Source organism: Callorhinchus milii, unplaced genomic scaffold, assembly GCF_018977255.1.
Source record: "Callorhinchus milii isolate IMCB2004 unplaced genomic scaffold, IMCB_Cmil_1.0 Scaffold21, whole genome shotgun sequence".
In the NCBI taxonomy this organism is placed as follows: Eukaryota; Metazoa; Chordata; class Chondrichthyes; order Chimaeriformes; family Callorhinchidae; genus Callorhinchus; species Callorhinchus milii.
The window spans coordinates 209,131-231,305 of record NW_024704762.1 but is presented as its reverse complement, the minus strand read 5'-3'; the positions used below and the strand labels follow the sequence as shown (position 1 = coordinate 231,305).

At 47.4% G+C, this 22,175-nt stretch overlaps 1 protein-coding gene across 1 annotated transcript in view; it reads right to left on the bottom strand.

Moving 5' to 3' along the window:
- LOC103184529 (E3 ubiquitin-protein ligase Arkadia-like) overlaps positions 1–22,175 on the bottom strand; it is a 94,998-nt gene that overhangs the window by 9,482 nt on the left and 63,341 nt on the right. The window contains exons 10-11 of the mRNA XM_042342827.1: positions 14,326–14,446; positions 5,932–6,030 (exon numbers count right to left, since the gene is read on the bottom strand). Of these exons, the coding sequence (XP_042198761.1) occupies positions 5,932–6,030; positions 14,326–14,446 (220 nt within the window). The remainder of the gene's footprint in view (positions 1–5,931; positions 6,031–14,325; positions 14,447–22,175) is intronic.

Below are 22,175 nucleotides of genomic sequence, written 5' to 3'. Positions count from 1 at the left end.
CGCTTTGCGAGCGAGAGACCTGAGTTCATTTCCAGGCAGAGGGCGAAACCTTGGGCAAGTTTCCTTACTCCACACAGAGCCTAATAATAATCCCTCCAAAACCAAAAACAATAATAAATTGGTCATTTTCAACCCATGACTGTTTGTGGGACATTGCTGTGCGCAATTGGCTGCCGCGTTCGCCCACAAATATACAGTCAATTCACTTTACAGTGTGTTCTGTGAAGCGCTTTGGGACGTCCTCCCGACGTGAAAAGCGCTATATCAAATGCAAGGATTATTATTATTATTATTAGGTAAAACAAATTCTCTTCTTCTCAATTCTGGTTCTTTCCCAATTATCTTAAATCTGTGTCCTCTGGTCACCAACACCCATCAGAGGAAACAGTTCCTCCCTATCTACTCAATCAAAACCCCTCATAATTTTGAATACTTCTATCAAATCTCCCCTCAGCCTTCTCTGCTCTAAGGAGAATAATCCCATCATCTCTACTCTCTCCAAATAACTGATATCATTCTGGTAAATCTCCTCTGCACCCTCTCCAAGACCAGAACTAAACACAGTACTTCAGCTAAGGCCTAACCAGTGATTTGTATGGGTTCAACATAACTTGCTTTTGTATTTATAAAAGCAAGGATTCCATATACTTTTTAACAGCTTTGTAAACTTGTCCTGTCACTTTAAAAAATGTGAACCCCAGGTCTCTCTGCTCTTGTACCTCCTTTAAAATTGTACCATTTACTGTATATTGCCTTAGATGCATTAGATTTCATCTGCCATGTGTCTGCCCATTTCACCGGTCTGTCTATGTCCTCCTGCAGTCTGCTACTATCCTCCTCACTGTTTATTATGTTTCCAAGTTTTGTGTCATCTGGGACCTTAAAAATGTTGCTCTCTATACCCAGGTCTAGGTCATTAGTATATATTAAAAAGGGCAATACCAACTCTTGGGGGCACCACTGTATGTCTCCCTTCACTAGGGGTAGGTCACATCTTGACTTTGTTATAGTCAGTGACCCAGACACTATTCGGGGAATGGAAATAGTTGATCTTTAGGTGGGCAAACTTCAATCATCTGAGGGCTGAGCTATCAGCCCTAGGAGACTGGGAGACATTATGGGAGTCCTAATGACTGGGAGACATTACTCAAGGACAAATCAGTGGAGGGCATCCCTAAAGAACATTCTGCAGTGCATGCAGGACAAGTCAACAACTTGCATTTATATAGCGCTCTTCACGCCGGACGGCATCTCGGAGTGCTTGGAATCCACACCCAAGTGCAGCAAGGCAAAATAAACAAAAACACCCCAAAATGGATCAATAGGAAAATAAAAAGAAGAAAATGAAGATTTACAAAGCTTATAGGAGAGGGTGGCTATTGGGCTGAGTACAACACTGCAGAAAAAGATTAAAAAGAGATTAGGGAAGCCAAAAGAGAACTAGAAAAGGACATAGCAGCAAAGTGCAAAATATAAACCCACAAAATTCTTTCAACATTACAGCAGCAAGAGAGAAGAGCCAGGGAAGATAGTAAAACCCTAAGGGATTCAAATGGGGTTGATAAAGAGAATAAACAGGAGATAGCCTGTTAACTGACTACTTCCTGGAGTGTTTTTTTTTATCATGGAGGACTCTAATAAAATGCGCCCCAACAGCCAGCAAACGTTGTTGAGCTCCAGGTCTTTAATATAAGGGAGTCTGAAATTCTGGAGAGACTGAAGAGGCTTAATTCTGACAAATGCCCTGGCACCGATGACCTGTAGCCAGGATAGTTAGGGAGACAAGGCAGGAGATTTGTGCAGTTCTGACAGAACTTGTGAGGGAGTCAATCAGGACTGGAAGTAGCAGATGTTGGTTCCATATTTAAGAAGGCAACAAAACTAAACCCGGTGACTTTAGGCCCATAGCCTGACCTCAATAATAGGAAAGACGGAGTCAGTCATCAGAATGAAGTGAAAGATTATTTATATAAAAATAATCGAATAATTGACAGCCTAATAATCTAATAATTAATTGACAGGCTTCAGAAGGGTTAGATTTTGTCTGACCAATCTGATAGATTATTTTGAGGCGACGAATGGGCAAACACCACATCATATATGTAAAACTATATGATTGTAGTATATCTAGACTTCCAAAAGGTGTTTGATAAATTACTACATGAAAGACATCTCGTCAAACTGCGGTCACTGGGTATCGCGGCCGAGACATGGACACAGATCACAGTGGGTCACAGTGGCTGAAGGGAAGGAAGTAGACGGTGTTTGTTAGGGCAGTGAGGTCACAATAGGGCAGTGAGGTCACAATAGGGCAGTGAGGTCACAATAGGGCAGTGAGGTCACAACAGGGCAGTGAGGTCACAATAGGGCAGTGAGGTCACAACAGGGCAGTGAGGTCACAACAGGGCAGTGAGGTCACAACAGGGCAGTGAGGTCACAACAGGGCAGTGAGGTCACAACAGGGCAGTGAGGTCACAACAGGGCAGTGAGGTCACAATAGGGCAGTGAGGTCACAGTGGGGGGAGGGGTCTGTCCTGGGCCCCTCCTGATTGGCAGACCCAGTCTTAGAGAGATGACAAGTTGGAGGGGAGGAAGTGGCATTGGAGCAAAGGGATCTCCAGAGAGTATGTACATTGGCTGTCAATTAGGACAGGGTGGGGTGGTCCAACATGTTGGCTGCCATGGGCCGGATTCTGTGGGCTGCATCCAGCCTAAGACCATTTCCAACATTCCAACCGGCTCCATCCCACTCTGGTGAACGTCCTCCCAGGGCAGGAGCCGGTGGTTGGGAGGATCAGGGCGCACAGCACCTTTACTGCAGTCTGTTAGGAAGGCAAGCATGTCTCCTTAGCAAATGCCAGCTCCTGTCACAGCAGATAATGACCCTCGCTTGGGAGAGAGACAGGGATTTAGACAGGGGGAACAGGGGGGAGAGAGAAGGGGGAGCGAGGAGGGGGAGAGAGAAGGAGAGAGAGAGGAGGAGGGGCAGAGAATGGAGGAGGGGTAGAGCGCAGACGAGGGGGAGAGAGCGTGGAGGAGGGGGAGCACGGAGAGGGAGAGCGCGGAGGAGGGGGAGAGAGGAGAGAGGAGAGAGGAGGGAGAGAGAGGAGGAGAGAGAGAGGAGGAGGGGGAGAGAATGGAGGAGGGGGAGAGAACGGAGGAGGGGGGAGAGAGAGGAGGGGGTAGAGAGAGGAGGAGGAGAGAAGGGGGAGAGAGAGGAGGGAGGAGCGAAAGGAGGGAGGAAAGAGAGGATGAGGGAGAGAGAGGATAGGGGAAAGAGAGGAGGGAGGAGAGAGAGAGGCGGGAGGAAGGAGAGGATGGGGGAGAGAGAGGATAGGGGAAAGAGAGGAGGGAGGAGAGAGAGGCGGGAGGAAGGAGAGGATGGGGGAGAGAGAGGATAGGGGAAAGAGAGGAGGGAGGAGAGAGAGGCGGGAGGAAGGAGAGGATGGGGGAGAGAGAGGATGGGGGGGAGAGAGGAGGGAGGAGAGAGAGAGGAGGGAGGAGAGAGAGAATGGGGGAGAGAGAGTAGGAACTGTGATAGTGGCGGAGCCTGACAATGTTGCGGAGGTGGGGGAAGGCAGAGCAGGTCATGGCACTGTCTCACATCGCTGGCCGCCGAGACCCTCACACAGAGCAAGGCGAAACGTTGGGCAAGTTACTCCACACGCCTCTGCTTACCCAGCAGTAAGTAAGAGCCTAAGTAAGTCGATTTGCAGATTGCTTTTCCGGGGATAATAATCCCATCAAAATAAATTTTAAAAATAAAATAAGAATAATTTGGTCACTCAATCCACGACTGTTTGTGGACGCTGCTGTGCACAATCGGCTGCCGCATTTCACCCACAAAATATAAAGTCAATTCACTTTACAGTCTATTCTGTGAAGCGCTTTGAGACGTCTCAAAGACGTGATAAGACGCTATATCAAGTGCAAGGATTACTATTATTATTATATGCATTCATAACATCCAGGCTCGACCAGGCAAGCTCCCTGCTTGTCGGCCTCCTCAACTCCTCCCTCCACAGGCTGCAGATCATTCAGAACTCTGCAGCCCGTGTCCTCTCCCGCACCAGGCTCCGTGAACCCCACTCTCACCCGACTCCACTGGATTCCCATCACACAGAAGATACAGTTCAAGATGCTGGTCCTCACTTTCAAAGCCCTCTATGGCCCCCTATCTCTGCGATCTCCTAACCCACCTACCAAACTGCCCGTTCCCTCCGCTCAGTGGCCTGCTTGTGGGACGCTGCTGTGCGCAATTGGCACGTTTCGCCCACAGAATATACAGTCAATTCTCTTTACAGTATATTCTGTGAAGTGCTTTGAAATGTCCCCTGCATCATCCGCCTCACCATTGGCGGACAGGAAACTGCTCCCACCTTCCAGAAATCCATCCCGCAGTCCCTCTGCCTCGCCCCCTCCCTTGCCTCCTTCAAGACCCGTTTCTAGACCCTCCTCTTCAACAGTGCCTTCAGTCACCCTCCTTCGCCCACTGCCCTCCACCCTCCCCGATCCCGATCCCCAGCTTAGGTCCAAAACACTGATTGTCCAGTGCCTAGGATGCCCTCCCGCTTTTACACATGTCATTTGTTTTTTGTTGGATAGGTATTTAAAAAGTAAACATTTGCAGGGCTATGGGGTACGATGAGTTGGGGAGTGGGATTAGTTGAATAACTGTTTCAAAGAGCAGACCCAGGCACAATGGGCCGAATGGTATCCTTCTGTGCTGTAAGATTCTATGATTCGACTCAGTGACCACATTTTTTTGGACAAAAAAGTGATCTGCCAATCGATTAATAACCTACTTATTGCTAAGCAGACAAAGTTGCGTGGAGTAAAGAAACTTGCCTAAGGTTTCGCTCGACCTGGGGATTGAACCTGGGTCCTCGCGCTTAGGAGGGGAGTGCTCTAACCATGCGTTCTAAGATTTATATGATTCTATGAAATACTTTTAATAATGCAAGGCATTCTTCAACAAAGATAATTGAAACATAATACCCTACGTTTTTCAATCCTCCACTAATAGCATTCCAAAACAATGCTCATTCCTTTAATTTATACCCTTCCACATTATGGATCCATTACTGCCAATGTTAATTCTCTTTAGCATAATGAGCTGAGGCCTGGTTAGGTTCAGGGCACCACACTTTAGGACGGATGTCAAGACATTGGAGAGGGTGCAAAGGAGATTGACCAGGATGGTACCAGGAATGAGGGACTTCAGTGATCAGGAGAGGCGAGAGAAGCGAGAGTTATTCTCCTTGGAGCAGAGAAGATTAAGAAGAGACTTAATAGAAGTTTTCAAAATTATGAGGGGATTCGATAGGGTGAACAAGGACAAACTATTCCCACTGGCGGGTGGGTCGGTAACCCGAGGACATTGGCTTAAAATTGTTGATAAAAGAAACAGGGGAGGGGAGGAGAAATGTTTTCACACAGCGAGTTGTTGGGATCTGGAATGCGTTGCCTGAAAGGCCGGTGGGAACCGATTCGATAACAGCTTTTAAGAGAGAAGTAGATAATTATTTGGGGAGGACAAGTTTGCAGAGCTATGGGGACAGAGTGGGGGAGTGGGGTTGATCAGGGCTATGGGGAGAGAGCGGGGGGAGTGGGGTTGATCAGGGCTGTGGGAAGAGAGCCGGGGAGTGGGGTTGATCAGGGCTATGGGGAGAGCGCGGGCGAGTGGGGTTGATCAGGGCTATAGGGAGAGAGCGAGGGAATGGGGTTGATCAGGGCTATGGGGAGAGCATGGGGGTGTGCGGTTGATTTGGAAGCTTTTTTCAAAGAGCCAGCACACGATGGGCCGAATGGCCTCCTTCTGTGCTGTATAATTCTATGATTCCATGATAGTGCCTCCACCTGGTAGATCCTGTATCTGATCTCTGAAGTACAAAAAGCTGTGATGATGAATCTCCAACACAAGGCTCTTACCTGGTATCCCCTGTGCATCGCAACATGGCTTTGCATTCCTCGCAGTCCATGATGGGCAAAGACTTGTAAATGTGGGTGCATGAAGATGTCTGGCATTACCTAGCACGACAAGAGAAAGGCCTACATTGATTCCATATCCCCCTTGTTTTCATAGCCTTACATTATATCACACAAAACCTTTACCTCAAAGCACAGATATAGCTCAATTATGCATTTTTTGCTCAGGTCAATTATTCACCACATAATTCAGACTGCATATCAAATTCTACATACAAGAAGGCTAAAATCTAAGCACTTCAACTAAATGCAAAAGTTCAGATCATAAAGGCCCTTTATCCCATTTGTTCTCATTCAGAATTCAAACAAATTAGACTCCTGACCTTAGCTATCCTTCTTAACGCATCCTTGCGGTTGATTACCTCGGTGTAAAGAAATACTTCCTATTGTTGGTTCTAAACATAACTTTCACATCCCTGAACCTGTGCTTTCTAAACATGCTGCCTTGAAATATATCAAAGTATTATTCCAGGTTTACTTATTCTATTCAGTAACATCTTATAACCATCCGTCCCACTCTCTCTTATATATTTATTTTCATTGCACAATATTCCTAATAACGAAGCACAATTTCCCAATTATGATTAATTAGTAGGTAAGACAACATTTCAAAAAGTGAAGCATAATATTTACCTGATATTTACTATGTTAAACTCCAATAGATTGCAATAATTTTAATATTAAAAGTAATCTTCAGCCTCTGAGGCACTATCCCACGTGAAAGGTGTTATATATATGCAAGGTGTTGTTGTATTGATGTGACAGCATGAATAGCGGGCAGCATCTCAGAACTTAACAGTAGTGGAGCCTGACTCCGAGCCGGGGGGAGGGGTTGGCTGTAAGCACAGTTGAAGAGGAAGATTTTCAAGCGGGACTTGAAAGAGGGGAGAGGGGGCTAGGTGGGGGGATTGAGGGAGAGTGTTCCAGAGTTTCACAACGTAGGGGCTGAAAGCTGATCTCCGATTGAGGGGCGGAGGGTTTGAGCGACGAGCAGGAGCCGGTGCCAGTCGAGCGAAGGCACCAGGTGGTGCATTGGGGAGTGAGGAGATCGGAGAGGTAGGGAGGTGCCAGGGAGTGAAGGGATTTGAACATGAGTGAGAGGATCTTGAAGTTGATCTGTGAAGAATACAGTAAAGGGATATATTCTGGACTGACAAGAAGCGGTCAATGACAAAGCTCAGTGCTAAAAACTCTTCATTTTCAATGTATTTAAGTGGATTGGACTTCTAATTATAAAAAGAGGGTACAGCAGAGATTTATTTGGGTGATATCAGGTATGAGAGAGTTATAATTATGTGAAGAGGATTGAAAAATGGGGTTCTTTGATTCAATATGGATTAAGGGAAGGCAAATCCCAGTTCCTCCAGTCTCCACTCATTGGCCGAAACCACTTATCCCCGGCATCATCCTTGTAAATCTCCTCTGCACCCTCTATCACTTTGACCTCTTTCCTAAAGTGGGTGACCAATACTGGACACAATATTTTAACTAACAATCTGTATAGGTTTAGCATTGCCTCTTTACTTTAATATACTATACCCCTATTTATAAAACCTAAGATTCCATTAGCTTTTTGACAGCTTTATCCACCTAACTTTAAGGACTTAACCCCCAAGTCCTTCTGCTTTTTCCTTTTAATATTTTCTCCAAAACATTTACTTTTCTCTTTATTCGTCCTCCCAAACTGTATAACCTCACATTTGTCTCCATTAAATTTAATTCGCTATTTCTCTACCCAATCAACTAATCTATCTGTGTCCCCTAATTTTGCTTTCAATCATCTTCATTGTTAGCTACTATCCCTATTTTCAACTGATCAGCAAAAGTAGACATTGTGGGCCTGATACCAGAATTCAGATCAGAATATTGAAAAGTCTCAAATTGGTCCACTGGTAATTTATGTCAAGTGCAGTTTCTACTTTTAGGCAAATGCAATAGCCATTTTAGAAACTACGGATCCCACAAACAACCACAAAGTAAATAATACTAATAATCCTTGCATCTGATATAACGCTTTTCACGTCTTCGAGACGTCTTAAAGCGCTTCACAAAGTATACTGTAAAGTGAATCGATTGTATATTTGTGGGCGAAATGCAGCAGCCAATTGCGCACAGCAGCGTCCCACAAACAGTTGTGATCAATTTATCTAGAGGATAACTCGGCCCCTATCAGTTTACTTAGCTAGGAGCTCAGTGTAATCTGAAACACATTTTCATCCTTTATTAAGGAACAGGATTAAAATATGTTTTGAAACCATCTCCATCCACTTCTGAATGAATAGTAACCGAAAGTCAGCTAAATGGTTCTGGGTGCTGCTGGGATGAATTCCACTTGGCAGGAGATCATTTTGAAGCACCAAAACCAGCCTTCCTAACATTATTTAGGGGATACTGATTTAACTCAATCTATGATTGGCTTGTATTCCATGACTACATTTTCTATTCACAAAAAGGAAGGGTCCTTTTCCTTACTTCCTAAAACCAGCTTTTCAGCTAAATTAGGGCACTGCCAATATTGAGAAGCCGTGCGTGGAGGCATTTCCAAATGCATTTTAACCTTGTTGCCTGACTAACATAAGGACATAAGAACATAAGAAATGCTAGACGATAAAAGACCAAGGTTCATCTAGTTTGCCTTCCAACTTCCAGGCGGTCACATGCACATATGTCCCAAACTACCAATGTACTATATCCCATAATGTTATTTCCTAAAAGAAAACTATTTAATCTGTGCTTCAAAGAATCAACACTTACTGCTTCAACCATCTCCCCAGGGAACCTGTTCCATAGGTTTACTCTTCGCTCACTGACATAGTGTTTGCATAGATTTGTTCTGAATTTCCCACCCTTCAATCGCAGGCCGTGTCCTCTGGTTTTACTATTCTAGACAAGTTGAAACAGCCTGTCATATCTATATTGTCTTGCCCTTTTAGAATCTTAATGAGGACTAAGGAACCAGAAATGGAAAATGTTTAGAAATGCCATGATCCAGACCCTTAGTTTTCTCAAACGTTATTTCTACCACCATCCATGCTTAGGAGTCTCCAAACCAAACTACTAAGAGTTCCACAATGGAATGTTACTTTCCATTTGTCTGAAATGACAATGAGGGACACACTCAATTTACCTAATCCACTATTAAGAAGGGCAAACACAGGAACCTTAAAATAAATCTCCTGATCATGTCTCCAAACAAGGCTATCAAGATATCCATCGCTAAAGAGTTAACTATAACGTTAAGAAAAAAACATCCAAAAGTGCAAAAACATGGTCAACTACTCTCAAAGGCCTATTCTTTTCCTGCCTCAGGCCTTCAGACAAGGTCTTCAAGTTGAGGACTTTGGAAATGTTCCAATTCATCTGTATTTTGGAGGAGACATCACCATCAACAAGCTCCAGTGTTCTCCTGATGTGAAAGGCATTGAATTTTTTTGAGAAGGTCACTAACATGGTGGATAAGAGAGTGTCTCTGGATGTCTCAAGGGGGCTGGATTACAAGCAGGAAATGATGCTTCAATTATGTACAGGGTCAAACCCCATCTGGAGACTGTATTCAGTTTTGGGCACTGCACCTCAGGAATGATATATTGGCTATATTGGATATATTGGTGCAGTGCAGATTCACCAGAATGATACCAGGGCTTAAAGGTTGAAATTGTGAGGGTAGGTTATATAAACTTGGTCTATATTCCTTTGAGTTTAGAAAGTTAAGGGATGATCTGATTGAGGTTTTTAAATAATAAAGGGATTCGATAGGTTAGCTACAGAGAAACTATTTTTTCTGGTGGGGAATCCAGAACCAGGGGCATATTCTTCAAATTAGAGCCGCGCCATTTAGGAGTAAAATTAGGAGGTATCTTTTACCCAAAGGATAGTGGAAATCCGGAACCCTCTCCCCCAAAAGGCTGTGGATGCTGGATCAATTCACATCAGACACACATCCCTTCCCATCGAGTATGGTTCCACCAGGATGTTACCTCTCTGCAGGCCAATCCAAGCGCTGGATATCTGAACACGTGTTCACAAACTTGAACTTGGGTAACACCTTTTAGGAGTTGTTGACCAAAGCCTCAGAGTTTCCTCATCTGCTATCTGATGGACATCTGCCTTCAGCTTGGTGGGAGGAACTTGACAGGACACTTGTGACGTGCCAGCCACCTTGACGTTCAAGGTCCATGTCCAATGACATGTACCAGACTTACTCAGCACCAGCTGCTTAATCCAGGCCCTCTGTGAAGCCAACTCTGCCTCGAGGGGGTGTAGCGACAGGTAGGCCAGACACCCCCCTTCCTGCAGTCACTTCCCGTGTTTGCCACAAATCCACCTCACTGCTTGATCCTGGACTTTGCAAATGGGTCAGAGGAAGCCTCTCTGCTGCATCACTGGGAGCTCAGAACTATAGACGTCTCCCTGCATGCATGTCTTGTATGCCACAAGCTTGACCTGCAATGGGACTTTGCTTAATGGATGTTGGAGTCCTGTAGCTCAGTGGTTAGAGCACTCGCCTCGCAAGAGAGAAGATTTGGGTTTGATTCCCGGGCCGGGCAAAATGTTGGACAAGTTTCCTTACTCCACACGTCTCTGTTTGCCTAGCAGTGAGTAGGAACCCAGTTGTTAGTCAACTGGCGGATCGCTTTTCCGGGGGTTAAAATGAAAAAAAATGTAAAAATTAAAAATTGAAAAATAAAAACATTTGGTCACTCTATCTTCGACCTTTTGTGAGTTATTCCTGTCCGCAATTGGCTGCCGAGTTTCACCCATAAAATCAACAACAACAACAACATTTCATTTATAGAGCGCCTTTCACGTCGGGAGGACGTCCCAAGGCGCTGGACAGTTGGGTCAGGACCCGAGCAGGGGGGAAATGCTCAGGGTGAGGGGAGGGAAGGGAGGGAGCGTGGAGGGGGTAGAGACTCGAGAGGGGAGCTGAAGGCACGGTCAAAGAGAAAGGTCTTGAGACCGGCCTTGAAGGAGGAAAGGGAGGAAGCGGCGAAGGCACTGGGGGATGGAGTTCCAGAGCCGAGGGGCTGAAAGCCCGGCCACCAATGGTAGGACGGGGGACGTGGAACAGACCAGAGCCAGAGGAACGGAAGGTACGGGCAGGTATGTAGGGGGATAGTAGGTCGGAGATGTAGGAGGAAGCAAGGCCGTGAATGGCCTTGTAGGTGAGGATGAGGATCTTGAATTCGATCATCTGGGGGATGGGGAGGCAGTGGAGGCGAGCGAGGGCGAGGGCGAGGGTGGGAGTGATGTGGTCGCGGTGTCTGGTGCGGGACAGTACATGAGCTGCAGAGTTCTGAATGACCTGCAGTGTGAAGGGAGGTGCCAGGAAGGCCGGCGAGGAGAGAGTTCCCATAGTTCAGCCTTGAGGTGATAAAGGTGTGGACCAGAGTTTCAGCCGCGTGAGGGGTGAGGTAGTGCTGTAGTCTGGCGATGTTTCGGAGGTGATGGATTGCGGTGCCAGTTGTGGTGCGGATATGAGGAAGAAAGGACAGCTCAGGGTCGAACAGAACACCGAGGTTCCTGATGGCTTTGAGAGGTGGAGAGTGCGGCCTTTGATGCTGATGGTGTCAGCGCCTGAGGTGCGGAGGCGCTGACATGAGCCAATCAGGAGGGCCTCAGTTTTGCGCACGTTGAGCTGAAGAAAGTTGTCTCTCGTCCAGGACTCGATGTCGGACAGGCAGCTGTCAGGACATCGGGGGTCGTGGAGTTGAGGGTAGAGGAGGAAAGGTAGAGTTGGGTGTCATCCACATACATGTGGAAGTTAACCCCATGTCTGCAGATGATGTCACCACAGGGGAAGCATATAGAGGGTGAAGAGGAGGGGACCAAGGACAGAGCCCTGAGGGACACCACACGAGACAGTGCGGGGGGTGGAGGAAAAGCCGTTTGTGGAAACAAAATGAAGACGGGAGAGGTACGACCTAAACCACTCAAGGACAGGGCCTTGAAGGTTGAGGTGGGAGGACAAGCGGTGAAGGAGGATAGCGTGGTCGACTGTATAAAATATACAGTCAATTCACTTTACAGTATATTCCGTGAAGCGCTTTGAGACGTCTCGAAGATGTGATAAGGCACTGTGTCAAATGCAAGGAATATTATTATTCCATAGCATAGATGTATTCAAGGGAAAGCTAGATAAGTACATGAGGGAGAAAGGAATGGAAGGTTATGCCTTCGACAGAACTCCCTGGAATGCATCACCTGAAAGGCTGGTGGAAGCCGATTCAATAACAACTTTTATGAGAAGTAGATAATTATTTGGGGAGGACAATTTTGCAGGGCTATGGGGAGAGCGCGTGTTAGTGGGATTGATTTTTCAAAGAGCTGGCACAGACATGATGGGCCGAATGGCCTCCTTCTGTGCTGTATGATTCAAAAAAATGTTTTAAAAAATCCCAATGCTGTACATTTGACGTAAATGACACAAAACTCTCTTCACAATCCATCACCAAATCTGGCTCGACCTGCCCCCTCTGCCCCCCGCTCCTTCTCATGAACCTCTCATTATTCCGCTCCCCTTCAAAACCACTGTCATCACCTGCCCACAACACTGAAACAGCCATTATCGGTCACCAATAATGCCCTTGATCCCTGTGACCAGGATTTCCTCTGCCTCCATGCCTATCTGCCACTTTTGACACCAACTTCTGCCTAGACACTATCCTGAACAACCACAATAAAAAAATGCAGGTAAAACTTGTGGTTTACAAAACCTGTCCTCCTTTATGGAGCTGATCTACTGTGGTTCAGCAGAGAGGCTTCCTGCGACCCATCTACAAAGTCGAAGACCAAGCAGTGAGGTGGATTTGTGACAAACAGGGGAAGCGGCTACAGAGATGGAGGGCTCTAGTTACGGTGACCTATCCCTGAGGACCCTGGATGCGGCTTCACGGCGCGCACGTCTATTGACAAGGCCCTTCACATGAGGACCTGAATTGAGCAGCTGCTGCTAAGTAAGCATTAGACTTGGACCTCGAGAACATCAAGATGACTGGCACGTCACAAGCTGTCCTTAAAGGTCCTCTCACCAAGCTGAAGGCACATGCCCACCAGATAGCTGATGAGGAAACTCTGAAACTTGGGGTGACAGGTGCTGGAAGGCGTTACCTGGAGTCTGAGTTTGTGACACACAATTTGTACATCCTGTGCTTGGAATCCACCTTGTTTGGCTGCAAAGAGGCCAGCAGTGCTGTTTAAACAGAAAACCTCTAACTGGTGGAACCATCGCTCAGTGGAAAGGGCTGCCTGAGCTGTGGACAAGGAAGATGGTGCCAATTCTCTCACCTATTTCATGCTGAGATGTGTTGCCCGTCGAGAAGCTCGCAGGGCGTTCCCCGCACCTGCCATCCACCCAATGAGGGTTCAAACCCATGTTTGTCGGATTTCAAACGTCCAAGTCGTGACTATCCTCCTTGGGGGCAGGTACTGGAGCTGAACTGGCTCCAAGGTGACATGTTTGGTAATGGAATCTGTTTGGTACTGTGATGGTCTTGAGTCTGGTTCTTGAGCAAAGGTGGGTCTGCAGTATTCCAGCTCACTGCTGATGACATCACGGCCAGTCTGACTCATTGGCAGTTTTGGAAAGGTAGACCAATCACTGGGAGCAGATTAGATAATAGCTGGATTGGATAGGTACTTAAAAAGCAAAAATGTGCAGGACTAAGGGTTAATAGCGGGGAGTGGGACTAGTTGGTTAACTTTCAAAGAGCAGGCACAGGCACGTTGGGTCGAACGGTCTCCTTCTGTGCTGTAAGATTCTATGATTCTTTTAAGACAAAATCTGCTTTGAGATCAAAGAACCAAGTCCGCAATAACTGATGAAAAAGAGTAGAAAAAAAATGGGCAGAACACTCCTGGAGACGTCCTCATGATCTCAGTGAGAGATAAACACACACATCAGGACAAACACAGGCAGAAACGGACTCATCCATTCATTTCCGCAACCTGAACATAATCAAATAATAATACTCTAATCCTTATATTTGACGTTGAGCACTGCTGCTCCCCACTCACTTGTTGTCATGCCTTCCTCCCCCCGAATGCTGTCATGCCCATTTCCTTCCAAACTAGTATTAAGTACAATAATATTCTCAAAAATTTGCAGAAATAAAGATGTTTATGGTGCAAAAATCTGTCATGGATTAAAAAAATGGTGAAATACAATACATTGAATAAAGGAACAATTAACCTTAGCTGGAAATGTTGCTGATGTATAAAATCAAAGCTTATTTTGATTACACAATGTTCATACAATTAGAAATTGAGCAATCTGAAAATCCAAAGTGCAAGGTAACAAATGTGAATTCATTCCACCAGAAGAAATTTGCTTCTTACCACAGGAATAGAGGGCGCTGCCATGGAAACCAAGTGCAGTCTGGGTGGAACCAGCTGGTAGCGATGTAGGTGAACATGTCCAGCGTTGTACTGAGGAAAATTTGATGTAACCCGTTCCTCTCTGTAAAACAATGCACAAGGCTTAGACTTTACACTTTCAGTCTCAACACAGTTCACTCATTGAACCAGCACACGCGCGATCTTGGTGCCTGGTTCAATCTTCAGCTGTCCTTCCCACCTCATACTCAGTTCCTGACCAAGTCTGCTTACCTTCACTTCAATCACATTACCCACCTCCACCCCAAGCCTTATGTCAAATGCTGTCGATACCCCATCCATGCTTCTGTCACCTCCTGTCTGGACTTCTCAAACACACTCAGCTGACTTCAAACATGCACGAGGTCCAACTAATCCCACACTACTCTGCCCATTGTCCTCATAAGCAAACCTCATAGTCATTCCCACCCTCCCTATCAATCCTCCCACCCCACCCCCTCGCACATTCCTCTGCCAACTGTCCCAACTTTCAAAAGTCCCTGGATTCTGGAACGGTTCCCATTGATTGGAAGATAGCAAACGTAACACCACTATTTAAGAAGGGTGGGAGAGAGATGGGGAACTATAGACCAGTCAGTCTGACATCGAAGGTAGGGAAAATTCTAGAATTCTTAATTAGGGAGATCGTAGTGGGATACTTAAGAGGACGATAACATGATTAGGCAAAGTCAACATGGCTTTACAAAAGGGAAGGCATGCTTAACAAATCTTTTAGAGTTTTTTGAGGATGTAATTAGCAGGTTAGATAGGTAGGATGTGATTTATTTAGATTTTCAGAAGGCATTCGACAAGGTGCCACATAAAAAGCTGCGACACAAGATTAGGACTATGAAATTAAAGGCAATATATTAGCATGGATCGAAGAGTGGCTAACGGGAAGAAAACAGAGAGTAGGGATAAACGGGTCCTTCTCAGATTGGCAGGATGTGACTAGTGGAGTGCCACAAGGATCAGTGCTTGGGCCTCAACTATTTACAATCTATATCAATGATCTAGACGAAGACATAGAACTTAAAATATCTAAATTCGTAAATGATACTAAGCTAGGTGGGAGAGTAAGCTCTGAGGATGACACATAAAGATTGCAAACGGATATAGATAGGCTGGGGGAGTGGGCGAGTAGGTGGCAGATGGAACATAATGTGGGGAAGTGTGAAGTTATTCACCTAGGTAGTAAAAACAGAAAAGCAGATTATGTTCTAAAGGGGGAGAGACTAGACACTGTTAGTGTTCAGAGGGTGTCCTTGTACACCAACCACAGAAAGTTAGTATGCGGGTACAACAAGCAACTAGGAAGGCTAATGGCATGTTGGCATTTATTGCAAAAGGGTTAGAATACAAGAGTAGGAAAGACAAGAGACCGCACCTAGAATATTGTGTGCAGTTTTGGTCTCATTATTCAAGAAAGGATATACTCGCCTTAAAGGGGGTGCAGCGTAGATTCACTAGGTTAGTTCCTGGGAGGAGGGGGTTGACCTATGAGGAGAGGTTGAGTAAACTAGGCCTATATTCTCTAGAATATAGAAGAATTAGGGGTGATCTTATAGAGACATATAAGATTCTTATGGGGCTTGACAGAGTAGACAGTGTGAGACTGTTTCCCCGGTAGGATAATCTATAACTAGGGGTCACAGTCTTAAGATTAAGCTCCAGCTCTTTCGAACAGAGTTGAGGAAACACTTCTTTACTCAGAGGGTAGTGAATTCATGGAATTCTCTACCCCAAAAGTTGTGGATGCTCAGTCCTTGAACATATTCAAGACTGAGAGTGATATCATCGTTGATGGAGACATTGATATCCTCACCCTCACAGAAACCTGGATCACCCCAGGTGACACCTACCCCCTGACTGAGGCCACACTTGGCTACACCTTCCACAATACCCCACAACCTAACTGCCGTGGTGGTGTGGCTCTCATCTCCAAGTCCCTAATTGGCCTATCCCCTTACTCCTCGGCCTCCTTCCCCTCCGAGGCCCTTATCCTTTACCATCCCTCCAATCTTCCCCTCAAAATTGTCTTTATCCCCAGCCCCCAAAGACTCCCCCACCTTCCTCTCTGACATCTCCACTCTCTCTGCCTCTGTTCTGAGTGTCTCCTGATTCTTGGCGACTCCAACCTGCACTTCACCGCCTCTTGCTCCATCTCCGCTGGTTTATCCTCTTTCCTCTCACAACCTCTCCCTCTACATCCACTCTGCCACCCACATCCATGGCCACCCACTTGATCTGATGATTACCCAGTGTTTCGGACCTCACCATCACCAACAAAACCAACTCGGACCACAATCTGCTGTTTCTGCAGGGAAGAATTGGGAAGTTCGACAAGCAGGTAGATGAACCTAGATGTGATGAATGAGTGGCTGAGGGTTTAGCAGCTTGAGGAGAGAGGCTGTGGCAGAACCGGGCAATGTTGCAGAGGTGGGGAAGGCAGAGCGGGTCATGCCACAGATGTGGGTAGAAAGGACAGTTGAGGGTCAAACAAGACACCAAGGTTCCAGACTGGCTCAGTGAGGTGGAGTGTGCAGCCATGGATGGTGATGCTGTCAGTACCTGAGGTGAGGAGGCACCAAAAGTTCCAAACATAGCCATGAGTGCCCATCCTCTGTCTCCCCTCCGTGCTGTCTCCCCCTAGCTCCGCCATGCCTGTATGCTGACCATGACCCACTGTACACTTTGCTGCCGGTCTCCGTGTGAGTGTTTTGGCTGCCGCCCCGAATGCCCCCCCACCCCCGAAAATGCTCCTCCTTCCACTCTCCATCCTTCGCTACTGCCAATCAGTCCTTCTCTCCCAACGCCCTCCTCACCTTCTCTCTCTCCTGGACCCCATCACTGTGTCCCTCTGCTCCAGCCTGGGCATCCTCCGTGGTTGTCCCAAAGCAGCAATCCCAACTGCCCCACCGCCTACTCTCCCCAACACAACCACCATCGCCCCCTCCAAAAGGCAAACACCCCTTCCCTCATTCACATCCTTACCCTTCCAAACTCCCTACCACCCTCCACGACAATTCTTCCCCAGAGCCTAAAACCCTCCCTACTCTCCATCCCAAGCCCGCCTTCATCAGCTCACCACTTGCATTTCTGCTCCCTCTCCAATAAAGCCTTCACAAACCACGACCTTGTCCGAAGGCATAGGGTTAACTTCCACATGTTTGCGGATGAAATAATAATAACAAATAATAATCCTTACATTTGATATAGCTCCTTATCACGTTGTTGAAACATCTCAAAGCGCTTCACAGAATATACTGTAAAGTGAATTGACTATATTTTGTGGGTGAAACACGGTGCCCCACAAACAGTCGTGGATTGAGTGGTCAAATTATTATTATTTTTAGGGTCAGGGCCGGTTTCAAGGGATTATTACCTTGGAAAAGTGATCCGCCAATCGACTAACAACTAGGTTCCTACTTACTGCTAGGTAAACAAAGGCGCGTGGAGTAAGGAAACTCGCCCTGCCCAGGAATCAAACCCAGGTCCTTTCGCTTGCGATGTGTTCTAATCTCTAAGCTACAGGAATCCACGATACACAGAAACCCAATTCCATCTCTCTGTCTCTACTCTTGACTCCACAACAATAACAACTTGCATTTATGTAGCGCCCGTGTCGCGGGTGGCATCCCGGAGTGTTTGACAGTGGTGGAGTCTGACACCGATCCAGGGGAAGAGGGAGTGGGAAGATGACCGTAGGCACGTAAGGACCACTACTGTTCTGACCGATTACCTGTTGGACATCAACTCTGGACAAGCTCTAATTTTCTCCAGTTGAATGTTGACAAAACAGATGTTCTCTAGCTTAGCTCTCAAGCTGGCTCTCATCAGCACCCCCGCACCTCAGGCATTGGCAGCATGGCAAGTACAGAGATGCACAGACTGGTACTCAGTGTTTTGTTTGACTCCCAACAATCCTCTTTTTCATCCCTCCAATGCTTCCTTTAAAATCCTCCTCATCTATCATCCCCCCAAACTATCCCCACGTTCCTCACAGACACCACCTCCACTCTGCTATCTTCCCTCAGCCTCTGTTGTGAAAAACCTCTTCATCCTTGGCGACTTCAAACTCCACTTCATTCCTTCTTGCTATATTTCCGCTGACTTTCCCTTCCTCCTCTCCTCCCACAACCTCTCCCTCCACATTAACTTCATCACTCACACCCATAGTCAGCCCCTCGACCTCATCATTACCCATTATTTAATCTCCTTTAACCCTTCCATCTGACATCTTGCCACCCAACCACTTCTATCCTCTAGAGCCATCCGAACTCCCGTAATGATATCACCTTCCTACACAACTCCCTCTCTGCTATCCTCAACACCTCCGTCACCTCCCGGACCATCTCTACTCCAGCAAATCCAAGTTTTGTGTCATCTGCAAACTTTAAATTGTCCTCCCTGTACCCAAATCCAGGTCATTAGCATACAGTGGAATCCGCTTTAGCCGAACGCTGGTTAACCCCAGATGCTGGGTAAATTGGATGAAATGCCCGGTCCTGATTCTTTTGTATTCTTGCCTGTTTTAGTTATGGTGTTAATTCAGAGAAAAATCCATTATTCCAGGCAAAATGCCGCGCTGGTCACGGCTGCCCTCACTTTTCATCTCTGTTTCCCCTCTCCCTCATGCTGTCTCTTACTCACTTCCTCCCTCTCTGCTCTCACTCCCTGCTCTCTCTCTCAGCAGTATGACTCTGTGTGCCGAGCGGCTCCTTTCAGCCACGAGTGGCTCCGGGATGGAGATAGGAGGAGTCACATTGCAAATGACAGTGGATTCTAGCCATTCACAAGCAGTTACAGACTATCAGTCAGTGAGGGGGCGGAGGAACGGGGAATAAACAAGAGGGGGAATGGGAGGAGTCAAATTGCGATTGATTGACAGTGGACTCCATCCATTCACAGGGTCTCTGGGTGGGGCAGTGGCTGCATTCGATGGTCGGGTATGGGACAAATTAACGGGGTCTCTGAAGTGATTGACACCTCCAGGAGCTGCCGCTAATTGGTCCCCTTCCCACTCAATGGGAATAGCACTGGAATGGTAGAGAGGAGACGCTCAGCTGAGCAAGAAGAGAAGAGAAAGGTAAGAACTTTTTTTTACCAGACGCCGAATAAATCGGGACAAAACCCCTACCCTGATTCATCCGGCTAAAGCGGATTCCACTGTATACCAAAAAGAGCTGTGGTCCTAATACCAACTCCTGGGTGACACCACTGTATACTACCCTCCAGTCAGAAAAACAACTGTTCAGCACTACCTTTTGCTTTCTGTCTCCCAGGCAGTTATGTATCCATCTTGCCACTGTTCCCTTAATCCCATGGGTTTCAATTTTGCTAACTAGTCTATTATTTGGTACTTTATCAAACTACTTTCAATGAAAGTCCATATACACCACATCAACTGCACTACCTTCATCAACCCTCTTCGTTATTTCATCGAAGAACTCTATCAAGTTTGTCCGACATGATTTGCCTTTAAAAATCTATATTGACTGTCATTAATAGTTTACCTTTCCCATGGTCTCCCAAGGCCTCACTCTCCACCTCTCAAAAGCCGGTCAGGAACCTCGGGTTTCTGTTCGACCCTGAGCTGTCCTTTCTCCCTCATATCTGCGCCACAACTGGCACCGCCTTCCATCACCTCCGGAATGTCGCCAGACTACGGCACTACCTCACCCCTCACGCGGCTGAAACTCTGGTCAACGCCTTTATCACCTCAAGGCCGGACTATGGGAACTCTCTCCTCGCCGGCCTTCCCGGCCCTCCCTCCACACTGCAGGTCATTCAGAAATCTGCAGCTCATGTACTGTCCCGCACCAGACACCGCGACCACATCACTCCCACCCTCGTCCTCGCCCTCACCCTCGCCCTCACCCTCGCTCGCCTCCACTGGCTCCCCATCCCCCAGAGGATCGAATTCAAGATCCTCACCCTCACCTACAAGGCCATTCACGGCCTCGCTCCCTCCTACCTCTCCGACCTACTATCCCCCTACCTACCTGCCCGTACCCTCCGTTCCTCTGGCTCCGGTCTGCTCCACATCCCCCGCCCCAACCGCCCTACCATCGGTGGCCGGGCCTTCAGCCTCTCAGCCCCGAGGCTCTGGAACTCTATCCCCCAGTGCCTTCGCCGCTTCCTCCCTTTCCTCCTTCAAGGCCGGTCTCAAGGCCTTTCTCTTTGACCGTGCCTTCAGCTCCCCTCTCGACTCTCTACCCCCTCCTCGCTCCCTCCCTTCCCTCCCCTCACCCTGACCATTTTCCCCTCCTCGCTCCCTCCCTTCCCTCCCCTCACCCTCCCCCTCCCCCTTGCTCGGGTCCTGACCCAACTATGCAGCGCCTTGGGACGTCCTCCCGACGTGAAAGGCGCTCAATAAATGGAATCTTGTTGTTGTTGTTGTCTCCAATTTGCAGCCACCAGTGGCTTCTCCTCTGTCACATGCAGCGTTCCCCAGGACTCTGTCTTTGGTCCTCTCCTTTTCGATATTTACATGCTTCTGCTCAGTAATATCATCCACAGGCATACAACTTCCAATACGCGGATGCAACCCAACTCTATTTCTATCTCTGCCTCCACCCTGGACTCCAGGACCACTGCTGTTCTCACAGACTGCCAGTCAGACATCAAGTCATGGATGAGAGCAAACTTTCTCCAGTTAAATGTCGAGAAGACCAAGGCCCTCCTGATTGGTCCATCAACGCCTAAACACCTCAGGCACTGACAGCATCGTCATTCATGGATATACACTCACCTCACTGAGCCAGTACGGATTGTTTGTGTCTTGTTTGACCAACTGTCCTTTAAATGCCACATTCGTGCTTCCTCTCTCACCAGTACTATAACCCGCATGAAGTCCACCACCTGTTTCCTCAACTGCATCCCTAACCCTCTCCTTACCTCCCAGCTCCACCTCCTCACCCCTTTTCTCTCAGACCTCGTCCTGTTAACTGGCACCATTCCCATACCCCTAAAAACAGCTGTCATCACCTCTATCCTAACAAAACCTTCCCTGGACCCATCCCTGCTCACTAACTACCGCCCCATTTTCCAACCTTTTCAAAGTCCTTGAAAGAGTTGTTGCTTCCCAGCTTCACTCCTTTCTCTCCTGCGACTCCCTTTACAAACCCCTCCATTCAGGTTTCCATTCTGCCCACAGCACAGAAACCGCCCTGGTCAAGGTGACAAATGACATTCTGCCCATCTGTGACCAGGGCTCCCTCTGTCTCCTCTCCTCCTCAACCTCTCTACTGCCTTTGACATTATGGGCAACTCTATCCTCCTCCACCGCCCGGCCTGCCCCATGAGCGATCTAGCCTTCAGCCTCTACCCCTACCCTCCCTCTGGAACACCATCCCACATTTCCTTCACCTCGCTCCCTCCCTTGCCTCCTGCAAAGCATGACTCAAGCCGTGCCTTCAGCCACCGTCGTACCCTCTCTGCCCTTCACCCTCCCTGATCCTAACCCTCAACCCTAAACTGACTGTTCAGCGCCTTGGGACGTCTTCCCGATGTGAAAGACGCTTTACAAATATAATTTTGTATTGTACTGTACGACCTGTTTGTCCTTCCGCCACCTCCGCAATATCGCCAATATTGCTGAGACTCTCATCCACGCCTTCATTACACCTTGGCTCAACTACACTAACTCCCTGCTCGCAAAAGGCAGATTATTATTGTGACCTGCCTCAAAACCTTCATCTTCGATTGTGCCTTTGTTCATCTTCCCACCTCCCCCTCCCCCCCTTTTCCCTACCCCGCTCTCGATTCCAGTCCCCAGAACATGTGCAAGCCTTTCACTGTCCAGTGCTTTG